The sequence below is a fragment of the Staurois parvus genome, unplaced genomic scaffold (assembly GCF_062004578.1).
Source record: "Staurois parvus isolate SC_StPar_1 unplaced genomic scaffold, SC_StPar_1.0 ptg000720l, whole genome shotgun sequence".
NCBI lineage: Eukaryota > Metazoa > Chordata > Amphibia > Anura > Ranidae > Staurois > Staurois parvus.
In genome coordinates, this window is record NW_028318516.1 from 3082468 (window position 1) to 3096753 (window position 14286).

Here is a 14286-nt window from a genome sequence, read left to right on the forward strand (position 1 = left end):
CATTTTCCAAAAGCCTGGGAGGTGTAGACTTCAACTACCAAATAATGAAGCCATTGTTAACCACCTGCAGAGCTAGACATTGGTATAAAAAGTGTCTATATATTTATCATTAAATAATGACATTTAATAATGTCAATTGGCTCTATACAATGCTTTTGTTATTTACAAAGCTACTGGAAGAACCAGATCCTTCCTAAATATCAGGAAGAGATCATCAAGGCCCTTCTGTATCCAGAAGGCACTGCGGCCCAAAGCCCAAATCCAGATGCAGTTAGCCGGCTGCATGAGAGGCATTTTCCTGTTGTCCTCCCACCTACCTCAACACAAAAGTCGCCCCAAAAATGATGTATCTGTGGTAAACATGGAATAAGGGGAGGAACTCCAGGGTACAGCATGGTACAGTGTAGGGGTCCACACAATTCAGCACAGGACAGGTCTCTAAAGATCATAGGTAGTCAGGAAAAATATATACAGTCAGGTCCATAAATATTGGGACATCAACACAATTCTAACATTTTTGGCTCTATACACCACCACAATGGATTTAAAATTTAACGAACAAGATGTGCTTTAACTGCAGACTGTCAGCTTTAATTTTAGGGTATTTACATCCAAATCAGGTGAACGGTGTAGGAATTACAACAGTTTGCATATGTGCCTCCCACTTCTTAAGGGACCAAAAGTAATAGGACAATTGGCTTCTCAGCTGTTCCATGGCCAGGTGTGTGTTATTCCCTCATTATCCCAATTACAATGAGCAGATAACAAGGTCTAGAGTTCATTTCAAGTGTGCTATTTGCATTTGGAATCTGTTGCTGTCAACTCTCAAGATGAGATCCAAAGAGCTGTCACTATCAATGAAGCCATCATTAGGCTGAAACAACAAAACAAACCCATCAGAGAGATAGCAAAAACATGAGGCGTGGCCAAAACAACTGTTTGGAACATTCTTAAAAAGAAGGAACGCACCGGTGAGCTCAGCAACACCAAAAGACCCGGAAGACCACGGAAAACAACTGTGGTGGATGAGCGAAGAATTCTTTCCCTGGTGAAGAAAACACCCTTCACAACAGTTGGCCAGATCAAGAACACTCTCCGGGAGGTAGGTGTATGTGTGTCAAAGTCACCAATCAAGAGAAGACTTCACCAGAGTGAATACAGAGGGTTCACCACAAGATGGAAACCATTGGTGAGCCTCAAAAACAGGAAGGCCAGATTAGAGTTTGCCAAACGACATGTAAAAAAGCCTTCACAGTTCTGGAACAACATCCTATGGACAGATGAGACCGACATCAACTTGTACCAAAGTGATGGGAAGAGAAGAGTATGGAGAAGGAAAGGAACTGCTCATGATCCTAAGCATACCACCTCATCAGTGAAGCATGGTGGTGGTAGTGTCATGGCGTGGGCATGTATGGCTGCCAATGGAACTGGTTCTCTTGTATTTATTGATGATGTGACTGCTGACAGAAGCAGCCGGATGAATTGTGAAGTGTTTCGGGAATATTATCTGCTCATATTCAGCCAAATGCTTCACAACTCATTGGCCGCTTCACAGTGCAGATGGACAATGACCCAAAGCAGACTGCAAAAGCAACCAAAGAGTTTTTTAAGGGAAAGAAGTGGAATGTTCTGCAATGGCCAAGTCAATCACCTGACCTGAATCTGATTGAGCATTTCACTTGCTGAAGACAAAACTGAAGTTAAAATGCCCCAAGAACAAGCAGGAACTGAAGACAGTTGCAGTAGAGGCCTGGCAGAGCATCACCAGGGATGAAACCCAGCGTCTGGTGATGTCTATGCATTCCAGATTTCAGGCTGTAGTTGACTGCAAAGGATTTGCAACCAAGTATTAAAAAGTGAAAGTTTGATTTATGATTATTATTCTGTCCCATTACTTTTGGTCCCTTAAGAAGTGGGAGGCACATATGCAAACTGTTGTAATTCCTACACCGTTCACCAGATTTGGATGTAAATACCCTCAAATTAAAGCTGACAGTCTGCAGTTAAAGCAGATCTTGTTCGTTTCATTTCAAATCCATTGTGGTGGTGTATAGAGCCAAAAATGTTAGAATTGTGTTGATGTCCCAATATTTATGGACCTGACTGTATATATTTTTTTTTTAATTAATGTTATATTGTTACTGTGTTATTGTTAACTGTTATTTGCTTTGCAGGAACACCAGTCAGCTGCAGCATTGATCGGTGTATTCTGACGCTGACACAGATAGGCCTTTCAACAACACCAGAGGCCATGTAAATGTGGACCGTTGTGTCTGAGTGAATGGAAGACAGGATAAATACATCACATTTGTCCTTCCATTTTACTCGAGTAGTTCTTCATTCAAAAGCAGAATTTTCCCCCTCTCTAAGTGGGGTGTTACCAAGCCACTGGGGAAAGCCTTTGTGATTAGATCGCATGGTGCCATAGCAGCCAATTTCTTGAAGGAACAAATGTCTAAAAAGTTGCATGCTAGCATAAAGGTTGTCCACGTACAAATGGTACCCCATATTCAACAAGGGTGACAAGTCCCACACTATCTTACCACTGCTCTCCATGTAGTCTGGACATCGGGGGCCATTGCAGCAGAGAACACAGACATATGATGAATTGGGTCAGTGGACCAATGAGCACAATTCATTCTTTGTAAGGGCCATGTTAAGGGTTAGGCCCAAAAAAGCTTTAAATTCAGAAACCGTGACAGGTTTGAACTCGAATATCCTGGCAAACTTTGAATTTGAGTTGGCAGAGATGTATTGTTGGGCATAAAGATTGCTTTGGTGCACAATCAAATTGTAGAGGTCTTCAGTGAAAAACAGCTAAAAAAAATCATGGGGCATTGTTAAGTTCTCTGTTTCCACCTGAACCCTGGGCTGTGAATGGGGGGAGAATGGGTGCTGCTGAATCTGGGGGAAGCCAATTAAGGTTTGCAGGCACCTCTGGAAGGACACTATGGGCTCTACGGGCCTGTGCTTGAATTCTTGGTGGATGCCATTGCATAATGTTATGAGTGCTAGCCGCCTCACCAGCTTGTACTGCACTTGGGACTCACCACTTCACCATGAAATACTGCAGAGCTGATGTATAAAAGGCTAGGAAGTACTAGGCCACTGGTGCTTGTCAATCCACCAAAAGGTAGTGCAGTGTTAGTGCTGTCACTGTGCTGCATATGAGAATAATCCTGCATTTCTAGCACCTCAGAAACCTGGGAATGGGGTTGGGTGTGCCTGATCTTAGCAGGGACCTCTTCACCATCATCAGAGCTACCTGCTGGGGTGTCACTGCTCTCTACAGGTTCATAATCTGAGTCTGATTCTGATAGCGAGGCTTCCCCTTCACTCACATCTGTCATGCTGGGAATCCTGTACGCCTCCCTAGGGAACCTTTTTTTGGACACTAAATTTACAGGTACTTAGTGGTGACTATGGGAAAAAGAGCTCCTGGCTAGCAATCAGGGACTGCTTGTGTGCTAGAAATAAAATGATCTGCTAGTGGTAGGAGAGATCAGGCTCAGATGTTGCTGACACTGTGTTTTGCAGACAATGTATCAGAGATGGCAGTGATCTGAAAAATTATACTCACATTGCATTTGTTGGGGGGGCTAAACGCAAGTGGTGGCAGTGATTGGGCTGATCCTGCTAACACTGCATTTATGGGGACACCATTCCATCGGGAGATCCATGTGCTCAAATCCCAACAGCTAGTGCATGCATTTATCCATCAGGTGCTAAAGGGGTGTAACCACATATTAACACTAGAAATTCTAAGGCCCCTCTGCACACTGATATATACCCTTCAAGCAGACTCTGCAATAAATAGGGACATTTAGTTCACACATATTACAATACAGGCTTAAGCTGCCAACTGTGTCAAAGTGATCCCTCTATGGCCAGTCCTACACAATGGGGAGAGCTACAAGGTTCAGGTCTGGCTACTGACCCAACAATACAACAAACAAGAGATCCCTGTGCTCATATCCCAACAGCTAGTGCATGCACTAGCTGTTGGGATTTGAGCACACGCTAGCTGTTGGGATTTGAGCACATGGATCTCTTGTTTGTTGTATTGTTGGGTCAGTAGCCAGACCTGAACCTTGTAGCTCTCCCCATTGTGTCTTTTCCCCTATGTTGGCATTGTGTCCACAGTAGCACTCGCGTAGGCAGAGCAAAGTAGGACTGGCCATAGAGGCAGAGCAGAGTAGGACTGGCCATAGAGGGGTTACTTTGACCCAGTTGGCCAGCTTGTTTGTTGTATTGTTGGGTCAGTAGCCAGACCTGAACCTTGTAGCTCTCCCCATTGTGTAGGACTGGCCATAGAGGGATCACTTTGACGCAGTTGGCAGCTTAAGCATGTATTGTAATATGTGTGAACTAAATGTCCCTATTTATTGCATAGTCTGCTTGAAGGGTATATAGCAGTGTGCAGAGGGGCCTCAGAATTTCTACCATTCCATCGGGGACACTAGTATAGTTCTGACCATGACCAGGATACTGGTCCAGAGAAACACTATACTAGTGATCAGCGATTTATAGTGTGACTGTGATAATGTGGCAGCCAATCAGAGACTGGCAGTAACTGACACTGACTGGGGGGGACACTAACTGATGTCACTAGTGACACTAATACAGAGATCTGTGATAATACTGTACACTGTCACTGTACTAATGACTCTGTCTGGGTGACGGGGGTGATCAGGAAGGCAATCAAGGGGTTCACTGTGTGCCTAACAAGTGTATGTGTGCTGATTGTACTCCCAGACTGGATGGATTTTCTTCCTGATCTCAGCTCTGAACGGTAAGTGAGATCAGGGAGAAGAAGCAGCCAGATCTTCATGTGTGATCACTAACACCCTGATCTCTGTGCTGTGGTTGGCCACAGTTATCAGCAGGTTCACAGCCACAATCATTGGCTGCAAGCCTGACAACAAACTCATGCTGTGTCCAACCACAGCGTGAGCAGCAAGGGGGGGCGTGCTCTCCTGTAAACCAGGAAGTTGCTGGCAGGCAAATGGATAAACACTAATTCCTTTGTAAGTGTCAGCGCTGCTGCAGCACTTTCTGTACATCAGAGATGTCCCTTCACAGGGGGATTAGGACACCTCCCAGGATTAGGACACCTCCCAGGATTAGGACACCTCCCAGCAGGATTAGGACAGGACGGACGTGACTATGGAGGAAGAGGACGGACATGACTATGGAGGAAGAGGACGGACATGACTATGGAGGAAGAGGAAGGACGTGACTATGGAGGAAGAGGACAGACATGACTATGGAGGAAGAGGATGGACGTGACTATGGAGGAAGAGGACAGATGTGACTATAGAGGAAGAGGACGGACGTGACTATGGAGGAAGAGGACGGACGTGACTATGGAGGAAGAGGACGGACGTGACTATGGAGGAAGAGGATGGATGTGACTATGGAGGAAAAGGACGGAGATGACTATGGAGGAAGAGGATGGGTATGATGGGGGCGTTACTGGGTGTAAATAGAACATAACATCTTATTACCTCCTCTGCTGCCACTTCCACCAATGGCTCCTCTCTACTTCCTGCCTGTACCTGACATCACTTCCTGTCTGTCCCTGACATCACTTCCTGTCTGTCTTCCATAGAGACTTCCTGTCTGGGTAGAAGTGAGATCCCCACCTTGTGGAGCTCAGAGGAACTGCAGCCCCGAGAAGCGTCTGGTAGTGTGACCCCGGCCTTGTGCTGGGTGTGTATGGACTGTAGATCCTTATAGAGGGGTCACCTCCACTCCCACCAAGGGGGACAGAGATATATGACTGCTCGGGGGAGGGGTTTTGGACCTCTCTGAGCTCCACAAGGTGGGGATCTCACTTCTACCCAGACAGGAGGTCTCTATGGAAGACAGACAGGAAGTGATATCAGGTACAGACAGGAAGTGATGTCGGTACAGACAGGAAGTTTAATGAATAAGGAAGTAGAGAGGAGACATTCCTGGATCTGGCAGCAGAGGAGGTAACACTGGCTTCTGATTGCCCAATGCATAAAATTCAAAATACTAACATTGACGTACAAAGCTGTTCATAATACTGCCCCAAACTACATCACCGACCTGATATCCATCTACCACCCAAAACATACTCTCCGCTCCTCACAAGACCTCCTACTCTCCAGTTCCCTGGTCTCCTCCCATGCCCATCTCCAGGACTTCTCCAGGGCTTCCACCATCCTCTGGAACTCACTACCCCAATCCATCAGACTGTCACCAACCCTCCTCACCTTTAGGCGCACCATGAAAACCCTCCTCTTCAGGGAAGCCTACCCCACCCTCACCTAACAGCCGATCTCCTCCACTCCTCCTACCACTCCATCCCCCACAGCCACTTCCTCCTGTACCACTATCCCCTCCCTCCTAGATTGTAAGCTCCAAGGATCAGGGCCCTCGAACCCCTCGTGTATTGTATTGTTACTGTATTGTCTCATGTACTATCTCCCATTGTAATGTACAGCGCTGAGCGAACTGTTGGCGCTATATAAATACTGTATAATAATAATACGTAGATGAACCCCTTCAGGGGGAGGAGTTGATGATAATATATTTTGCTCCCAAAGCTGGCTTACAGGAAAAACAAAAAGACGTCTGTAAGTGAGTGCGGAATGTGTATGACCCCTCCACAGACACGTAGGTGCCGGCCTGATCCGTGGTCACAGGGGCAGTATGAAGACAAGGCGGTTGCCCCACAAGCAGTGATGTAGGAGATAAAATCCTTTATTGGAATCCTTTACACACAATGTAGTAATAACATGACAGCTCCAGGACAGGACAGAGGAACAGAAGACGCGTCACACCAATACAGGCTTTCATGTTCTATACAAACAGAAGGATTTGGATTTGTCATTTGCAGACACCTCCCTCCAGGGCTGAGTGCCGGGTGGGATGTTATCATGTTTATGTAGGATTGTTTCATTTATTGTCTCATTATATTGTGGGTGACTCCACCTCCCTGCTTGGACTGAACAAATAAAAGGTGTCACTCATCCTTCCTTATCATGCTGGTTTCCATTTCATATATCTGTAACCTGTCCGAGGAACCACATATATTACAGGGATTGTTGTCACTTTATGTGTCATGATATTAATGATGTCATGTTGTTGTATACTTTGTTATCCCGGATTCCAGACAAATCCTTATCAGCTGTTACATGTTATTTAAAGCTGTTCTGGACAAATAAAAATCAGTAATGACTAAGCCTGTATTGGTGTGACGCGTCTTCTGTTCCTCTGCTCTGTCCTGGAGCTGTCATGTGTTACTACATTGTGTGTAAAGGATTCCAATAAAGGATTTTATCCCCTACATCACTGCTTGTGCAGCCAACCGCCTTGTCTTCATACTTGTCTGTTGCCTGCCCTGACCTTTCTCCTGATTCCTGGATCTCCTCCTCATCTCTCCTCCATATCCTCTTACACAGCTTTTCTGCACACCTGCAGTGACCCTGGGGGGAGGAAACTTGGCACCAGCACGCCGCCAAATCCATCCCCACCATTAGGGGCTCTGGAGACAATTGTCTGCTATTTACACTCCGTTCCTCCGCACGTCACCTGATCACATGACAGCTTACTTCCACAGATTCCGGACAGATTTCTGGATGGTAAAGGTCAAAGGTCACTCTTCAGTTTAGGAGAGGTAGGACGCACCCAGGAACAATGATTTGGTTTGCATGGAAGTCGCATATAGAGGACCCCTCAAATCTCCCCATCCAAATGTCCCTCCATCCAGAGTCTATATGTCCTATGACATCACACTGACCTCACAGCTTCTCCTCCCAATGTCCCTCCATCCAGAGTCAGAGAATCCTATGACATCACACTGACCTCACAGCTCCTCCTCCCAATGTCCCCCCATCCAGAGTCAGAGAATCCTATGACATCACACTGACCTCACAGCTCCTCCTCCCAATGTCCCTCCATTCGGAGTCAAGTGGGGCTATAATAAATGGAGACCTGAATGGAGAGGTGAGGAGGATTCTGGGAATATCATTTGATGTGACTATTTGTGTTCAGATGTAGAGTTTTCCTCCTGTGAAGTCTGGAGATCATATGACATCACATTGCCTCCACCTCCCTCCCTGATAGAAGAGAGAAAGAAGAAGAAGATTCTAGAAGTCACCAGAGAGATCACTGAGCTGCTGACAGGAGAGGTGAGCGGTGCCGGGAATTCTGGGACATTCTCCAGTAACAGACAAGGGATGTGTCTGGATGGTGACTGTATCATTGTGTGTGTCAGGTTCCTATAAGGTGTCAGGGTGTCACTGTCTATTTCTCCATGGAGGAGTGGGAGTATTTAGAAGGACACAAGGATCTCTACAAGGACGTCATGATGGACAATCAGCCGCCCCTCACATCACCGGGTAAGAGGAGACTTTATTGTAAAGGAGAGAGCAGTACGGAGGATCCACCTAGATCCCCCATCATCTGATAAACACATAGAAACAATGGATTCAGTCAGTGTGTGTGTTTCCTACAGATGGATCCAGTCATGGGAACCCACCAGAGAGATGTCCCCGTCCTCTGTATTCCCGGGATTCCACACAGGAAGGTCACACCATCCCTCACCATCATCAGGTAGATGAGGAACAATCACTGATAGTATCATTAGGATCTGTACATTATCTGCATTGTTACCATTGATGTCATTTTTATTATATATTCAGAGTGAAAACCTGAGAGATCCTAAAGTTGAGGTTAAAGAAGAGATAAAAGAGGAGGAGGATGAGGATGGGGGGATGGAGGAGTCAGAGCTTCTAAAAGAACACAAAGATCTGTACCAGGACACCATGGTGGAGTCATCCAGCTACAGGAACCCACCAGAGAGATGTCCCCGTCCTCTGTATTCCCGGGATTCCACACAGGAAGGTCACACCATCCCTCACCATCATCAGGTAGATGATGACAATTATTGGTAGTTGTGATTTATACACAGCATGTTTGTTACAATGAATGTTTTATTATATCTTTCAGAGTGGAATCCTCGGGGATGATAATATTGATGTTAAAGAAGAGTATAAAGAGGAGGATGAGGAGTATGGAGTGATGGAGGAGTTTTCAGAAGGACACAAGGATATGATGGAGCCACCTAATACCAGGAACCCACCAGAGAGATGTCCCCGTCCTCTGTATTCCCAGGATTCCACACAGGAAGATCACACCATCCCTCACTATTACAAGGTTGGTGGGATGGAGCATCTAGAACATGGACTTGTGGAGACAATGTGTGGATTTTGTGTGTGATGTCACAATCATAAATCTTACATTTTACAGATGATATTTTCTCTCATTTCCTTGATTTAGAGTGGAGATCCAATCGATATAGAATTTGAGGTGAAAGCAGAAGAAGAAGAGGCGTATGTGAGGGATGATCAGCAGTCTATGGAGGAGGATGGAATAACGGGGACATTTATAGAGGAGGACACTCCTACAGAGATCAGCACAGGTGGGTCATGAACACTAAATCCATTCCTCCACCCATACTGCTCACTGATTGGTCCAGAGTAGGGCGGGGACTGGGTGATATCAGCCTGTAATCCCCTGGTCACTTTCCTGAGCTGTGTTCCCCGTCCTGTATTCCTGGATTTCTCTCGGATAATCTTCCTTCTCTGTGCTGCAGACACAATTTATGTATCTAGACTGGATTTATGGAGGTTCTGGGGATCAGATGGCAGAAATATGTTGATGTTCACAATAGGTGTTGATTGACCTGGGACATGTGTATTGGGTCTTCTACCCCTTATCATGGGGCTAACAGGATCTCTGACAGAACATTTCTCCCAGGGTTCCTTGCTCTGTGGTCTGCTGGCTGTGCCGGGTGGAGGGATATGTCTGTAGTGTCTCAGACCCAAGTCACTGAGTGCAGTCTCAGGAGATGGGAGGCAGCGGTGTGGGATCTCTGCAACTTGTCTACAGTAAACATTTAATCTTCCACTGATTACTGAATACCAATATTATGAGTCCTGACCCTTATACTATAACATTTATATTGTGTATTACATACTCCTGACCCCCACACTATGTACTTCTTGTGTTGGGAAGATGGTGATAAGTGATAGAGGGGGTGGGGCCCCTCGCCCTATAATCCCCTCATCACTGTCGATCCTATAAAAGACAGTTCTGGTTGTTTCCTCACTCTCTGACTAAGGTCCATGAATAAAGAAATGACCTGCTAGGAGATCAGAGGAGCCATTTTCTATTCCCCTTGAGGGTGGAATTGTAAGCTCCTCAGAGACCAAGCTGCCTGATGTGGGCGGAGTCCTGGTTTGGGGGAACCAATCAGCTCCTGTCTAGTAATCCTCTTTGTCTTTGTATTTTAGTCCATGGCCGGGAGATGAGGAAAACCTCCGAGGATTGTCTCACTTTGTCTCCAGACTGGAAAGTAGAAGATGAGGACATCACACAGTATAGTCCAGAAGAAAACCTGGCTCCCTCCAATGTCCATCCGGCACCACCCAGTGTAGATGGACCATCGGATTCCTCGTATCCTGAGGAACCTCAGACTGTTTGGGACCGGGCCGGCCTTCCAACAGAGAAGAGCTTCTCCTGTACCGAGTGTGGGAAGGGTTTCAATTTTAAATCACATCTTAATGAGCATAAAAGATCTCACTCGGGGGAGAAGCCATATTCATGTCCTGAGTGCGGGAAATGTTTTGTATACAAATCAGGACTTGTTAAGCATCAAAGATCTCACACGGGGGAAAAGCCACATTCCTGTCCTGAGTGCGGGAAATGTTTTTTAGAGAAGTCCAGTCTTTCCAAACATCAGAGATCTCACACGGGGGAGAAGCCGTATTCCTGTCCTGAGTGCAGGAAATGTTTTTCATTAAAGTCCAGTCTTTCCAAGCATCAGAGATCTCACACAGGGGAGAAGCCGTATACCTGTCCTGAGTGCGGGAAATGTTTTCCTTCTAAATTCCCTCTTATTGAGCACAAAAGATCTCACACGGGTGAAAAACCATATTCCTGTCCCGAGTGCGGGAAATGTTTTTCACAAATGTCTAATCTTAAAACACATCAGAGATCTCACACAGGGGAGAAGCCATATTACTGTCCTGAGTGCGGGAAATGTTTTTCACAGAAATCCAGTCTTTATACACATCAGAGATCTCACACGGGGCAGAAGCTGCATTCCTGTCCTGAGTGTGGGAAATGTTTTTCAGAGAAGTCCTATGTTTACAAACATCAGAGATCTCACACAGGGGAAAAGCCGTATTCCTGTTCTGAGTGCGGGAAATGTTTTTCAGTTAAGTCCAGTCTTTACACACATCAGAGATCTCATACGGGGGAAAAGCCGTATTCCTGTCATGGCAAGAAGCTGTATTCCTGTTCTGAGTGCGGGAAATGTTTTTCACGGAAGTTCCATCTTCACACACATCAGAGATCTCATATGGGGGAGAAGCTGTATTCCAGTCCTGAGTGCGGGAAATGTTTTTCAGAGAAGTCCAGTCTTCACACACATCAGAGATTGCACACGGGAAAAGCTATATTCTTGTCCTGAGTGTGGGAAATGTTTTTCTCAGAAGTCCAGTCTTTATAAACATCAGAGATCTCACACGGGGGAGAAGCCGTATTTCTGTCCTGAGTGAGGGAAATGTTCGTCACTGAAGTCCTGTCTTCCTGTACATCAGGGGTCCCACACAACCCTGGAGGTGTATTAGTGCCTTGAGTGCGGGAAATGTCTTCTAGATGAATGTTGCTGGACATCCCAGCTCTCATGTGGGGAAGAAGCACACCCTGATATACACCTCAGATATACTCCATGGCTGATCTTCATCATGGAAGAAACAGTCCATAAGGAGATCAGAGGTCCCCAAAGACATGGATGAAGTGTGGGACCGGGTCGGCCATTGATGGCAGAAGACGTTTTCAATGTATTTTCCATGAATGGAAGACATTCCAGCAGCTCAGATGTGATCCTAATAACATTGGTTCCCCCATTCACACAGGAGGAATGGACATGAACTCTCACTGAGGGAATTGCTATACAAACATTCTATGAATAGACCCCCAAATGTCAGGAGACGTTTCTATAAAGACGGGAAGTATGGAGCAGAGAAATGAAGAGACCTCCCAGCAATGTTATTACCAGGCTGCAGCTAGGGGGAGCTCTAATGTCACCCCAGCAGAGTGATCCCATCTAGCCCACATTAACCCTCTCACTGCCAGAGCTGTTTCTGCATGATTTTGCACACATGGGAAAATGCAGATTTTGGTCCTGAAGATGAGATAAACCCCCAAACATCTATTCTGTGACATCAGAGGCCCTGGAGAATAAAATGGTGGTGATTGTTAAGGTGTTCCCCGTACACAGATTCCCCTTCATATCCGCCTTTATTTCCTCCTTTCCCCCATTTTCTATGTTGGGATCTTTTCTACAATACTTTGTTATAATAATGGAACACGTTGTGTATTGTATTGTACACCAATAATAATGACTCCGCCCCCACATTCCAGACAAGGGATCTTCCTGACCAATCGGATTTCTGCCCTTACTGTTTCCTGAATGTTTTTTATGCTTCAATCTTGTTAAATGTAAAATTATAATAAAAATTATATTGAATGAAAAACAAAATCATGTGTGTGTGCAATGATGACAAAGCTGTGTATCCAGAAACGGCTGGTCGGTGACACTTCCATATACAGCCCAATGAAGTGACAAGGAAGCCCTAGAACCCTGTGGAGGAACCCTGGCTGAGAAAGGCTGGACTAGGCAGTCACATATCTCTGCCCCCCTTGCAGGGTTCCCAACCCTCCGTGACTTTTATTACTGACACAACATGAACATTTACTGAAGGAGGACATGTTTTACTGACATCCTGAAAAATGACAGAACTCCTGTTAGGATTATTATTATTATACAGTATTTATATAGCGCCAAAGGGTATGCTCAGCACTGTACAGTAGCAAGGGGGACAGAACATGAGACAAGACAGTGACAATACACTACACGAGGGGTGCGAGGGTCCTGCTCTTTCGAGCTTACAGTCTAGGAGGGAAGGGAAGGTGGTGTAGCAAACTAGCTCCTCAGAGCTGGAAGCGGAGTTCTCCTTCAACCTTTGCTTTTGTAACAAACTAGCTCATCAGAGCTGGAAGCAGAGTTCCCCTGTTCCTTGCTGTATTTGAGGTCTTCCTCGAATCATTCCTCACATCCCCCCCTTGCATTCCTGTGAGGCAGACTTTATCTCCTGGCAGATGATGTGGAACAACCTAAGACATGAGAAGTGGAGACACGCTGTCTACGAACGTTTCACTTTGGTCACCCAAAGTTATGTAAGCCCCACACCTTATCAAACTGACCCGAGAACTGAACATTCCTCAGGTCAACTGTATGGTTCATATCATGGGAAATGAAGCTGGTAGTTTAGTTTAGAGTTCCCCAATGACCACTCCCAAAACGTGTAGTCAGAGCCCCCCCCCCCTCCCCTTGAGAGGGACTTTCAAGAGAGTTAGAGCTTGTCACACTCACACACATCGTAACAGAGGAGATCAAAGAACCTTTCTGCTCTGCATCTTGGATTTGCAAACCCAGGCATATGGGCAAGTAACTTAACCCTGTAATCTTCTTCCTAATTATCTCTTTGCTGTGTCTTTATATACATATATATATATTTTTGTGACATCTCTTTGTAAATATTTATTTGCAACTGTCTGACGCTTTTAGTAATAAATCTTTCTTTCTGAAAGTGTTAAACTGTTTCTAAGCGCTTACTTGCAATTCACGAATCCCTGCCTTTGAAGAGACGCTACTGTTTGTATATCTCTGTATAGCAGGTCCGCGGGCCGTGCTATATAGATCAATATTTCAATCATTATAGTGTATATTTGATAACGGGAGTTTCCCAGTGTCCGACAAAAGTGGTGGTGGCAGTAGAGGGTTAGTTGCGTAATTAACCCGACCCAGTAACAAGCGCATTCAGGCTGCAGGCACCGATTGTAGTCCATTAGCTGGGCAATCGCTGTGCTGGGTGCAGCTGGCTGGGGCCTTGTTACGCGCGTCACACCGTGGTTTTAGATTGGCTGGTCCTTCGGTCACGAGTTTGGTGAGAAGGTCTGGGGTCTGACGCCGTGGGCGCGCGTATTACTGTTAGTCGTGGTCGTGGCCTGTTGGTTGGTGGCGACCGTGGGTCATGACATGTGGCACAGGAGGAGATGGCTGTGGGGGATGGAGTGGTGGGAGGAGTGGAGGAGGTTAGTTGTTAGGTGAGGTCGGGTGTTAGGTGAGGTTGGGGTATGCTTCCCTGAAGAGGAGGGTTTTCAGGGTGCGCCTGAAGG

The 14286-nt window shown here is 45.9% G+C and overlaps 2 protein-coding genes across 2 annotated transcripts in view; both read left to right on the plus strand.

The window, feature by feature from the left end:
• LOC149445501 (uncharacterized) overlaps positions 1-12551 on the plus strand; it is a 31310-nt gene extending 18759 nt beyond the window's left edge. The window contains exon 2 of the mRNA XM_089653807.1: positions 10332-12551. Within this exon, the coding sequence (XP_089509933.1) occupies positions 10332-11512 (1181 nt within the window). The 3' untranslated portion in view covers positions 11513-12551. The remainder of the gene's footprint in view (positions 1-10331) is intronic.
• LOC149445503 (uncharacterized) lies at positions 6624-9766 on the plus strand. The gene is made up of 5 exons (XM_089653762.1): positions 6624-6648; positions 8492-8589; positions 8679-8906; positions 8986-9192; positions 9710-9766. Exons 1-5 carry the CDS (start codon positions 6624-6626, stop codon positions 9764-9766), a joined length of 615 nt encoding a protein of 204 aa, XP_089509888.1.
• Positions 12552-14286: the final 1735 nt, after the last annotated feature.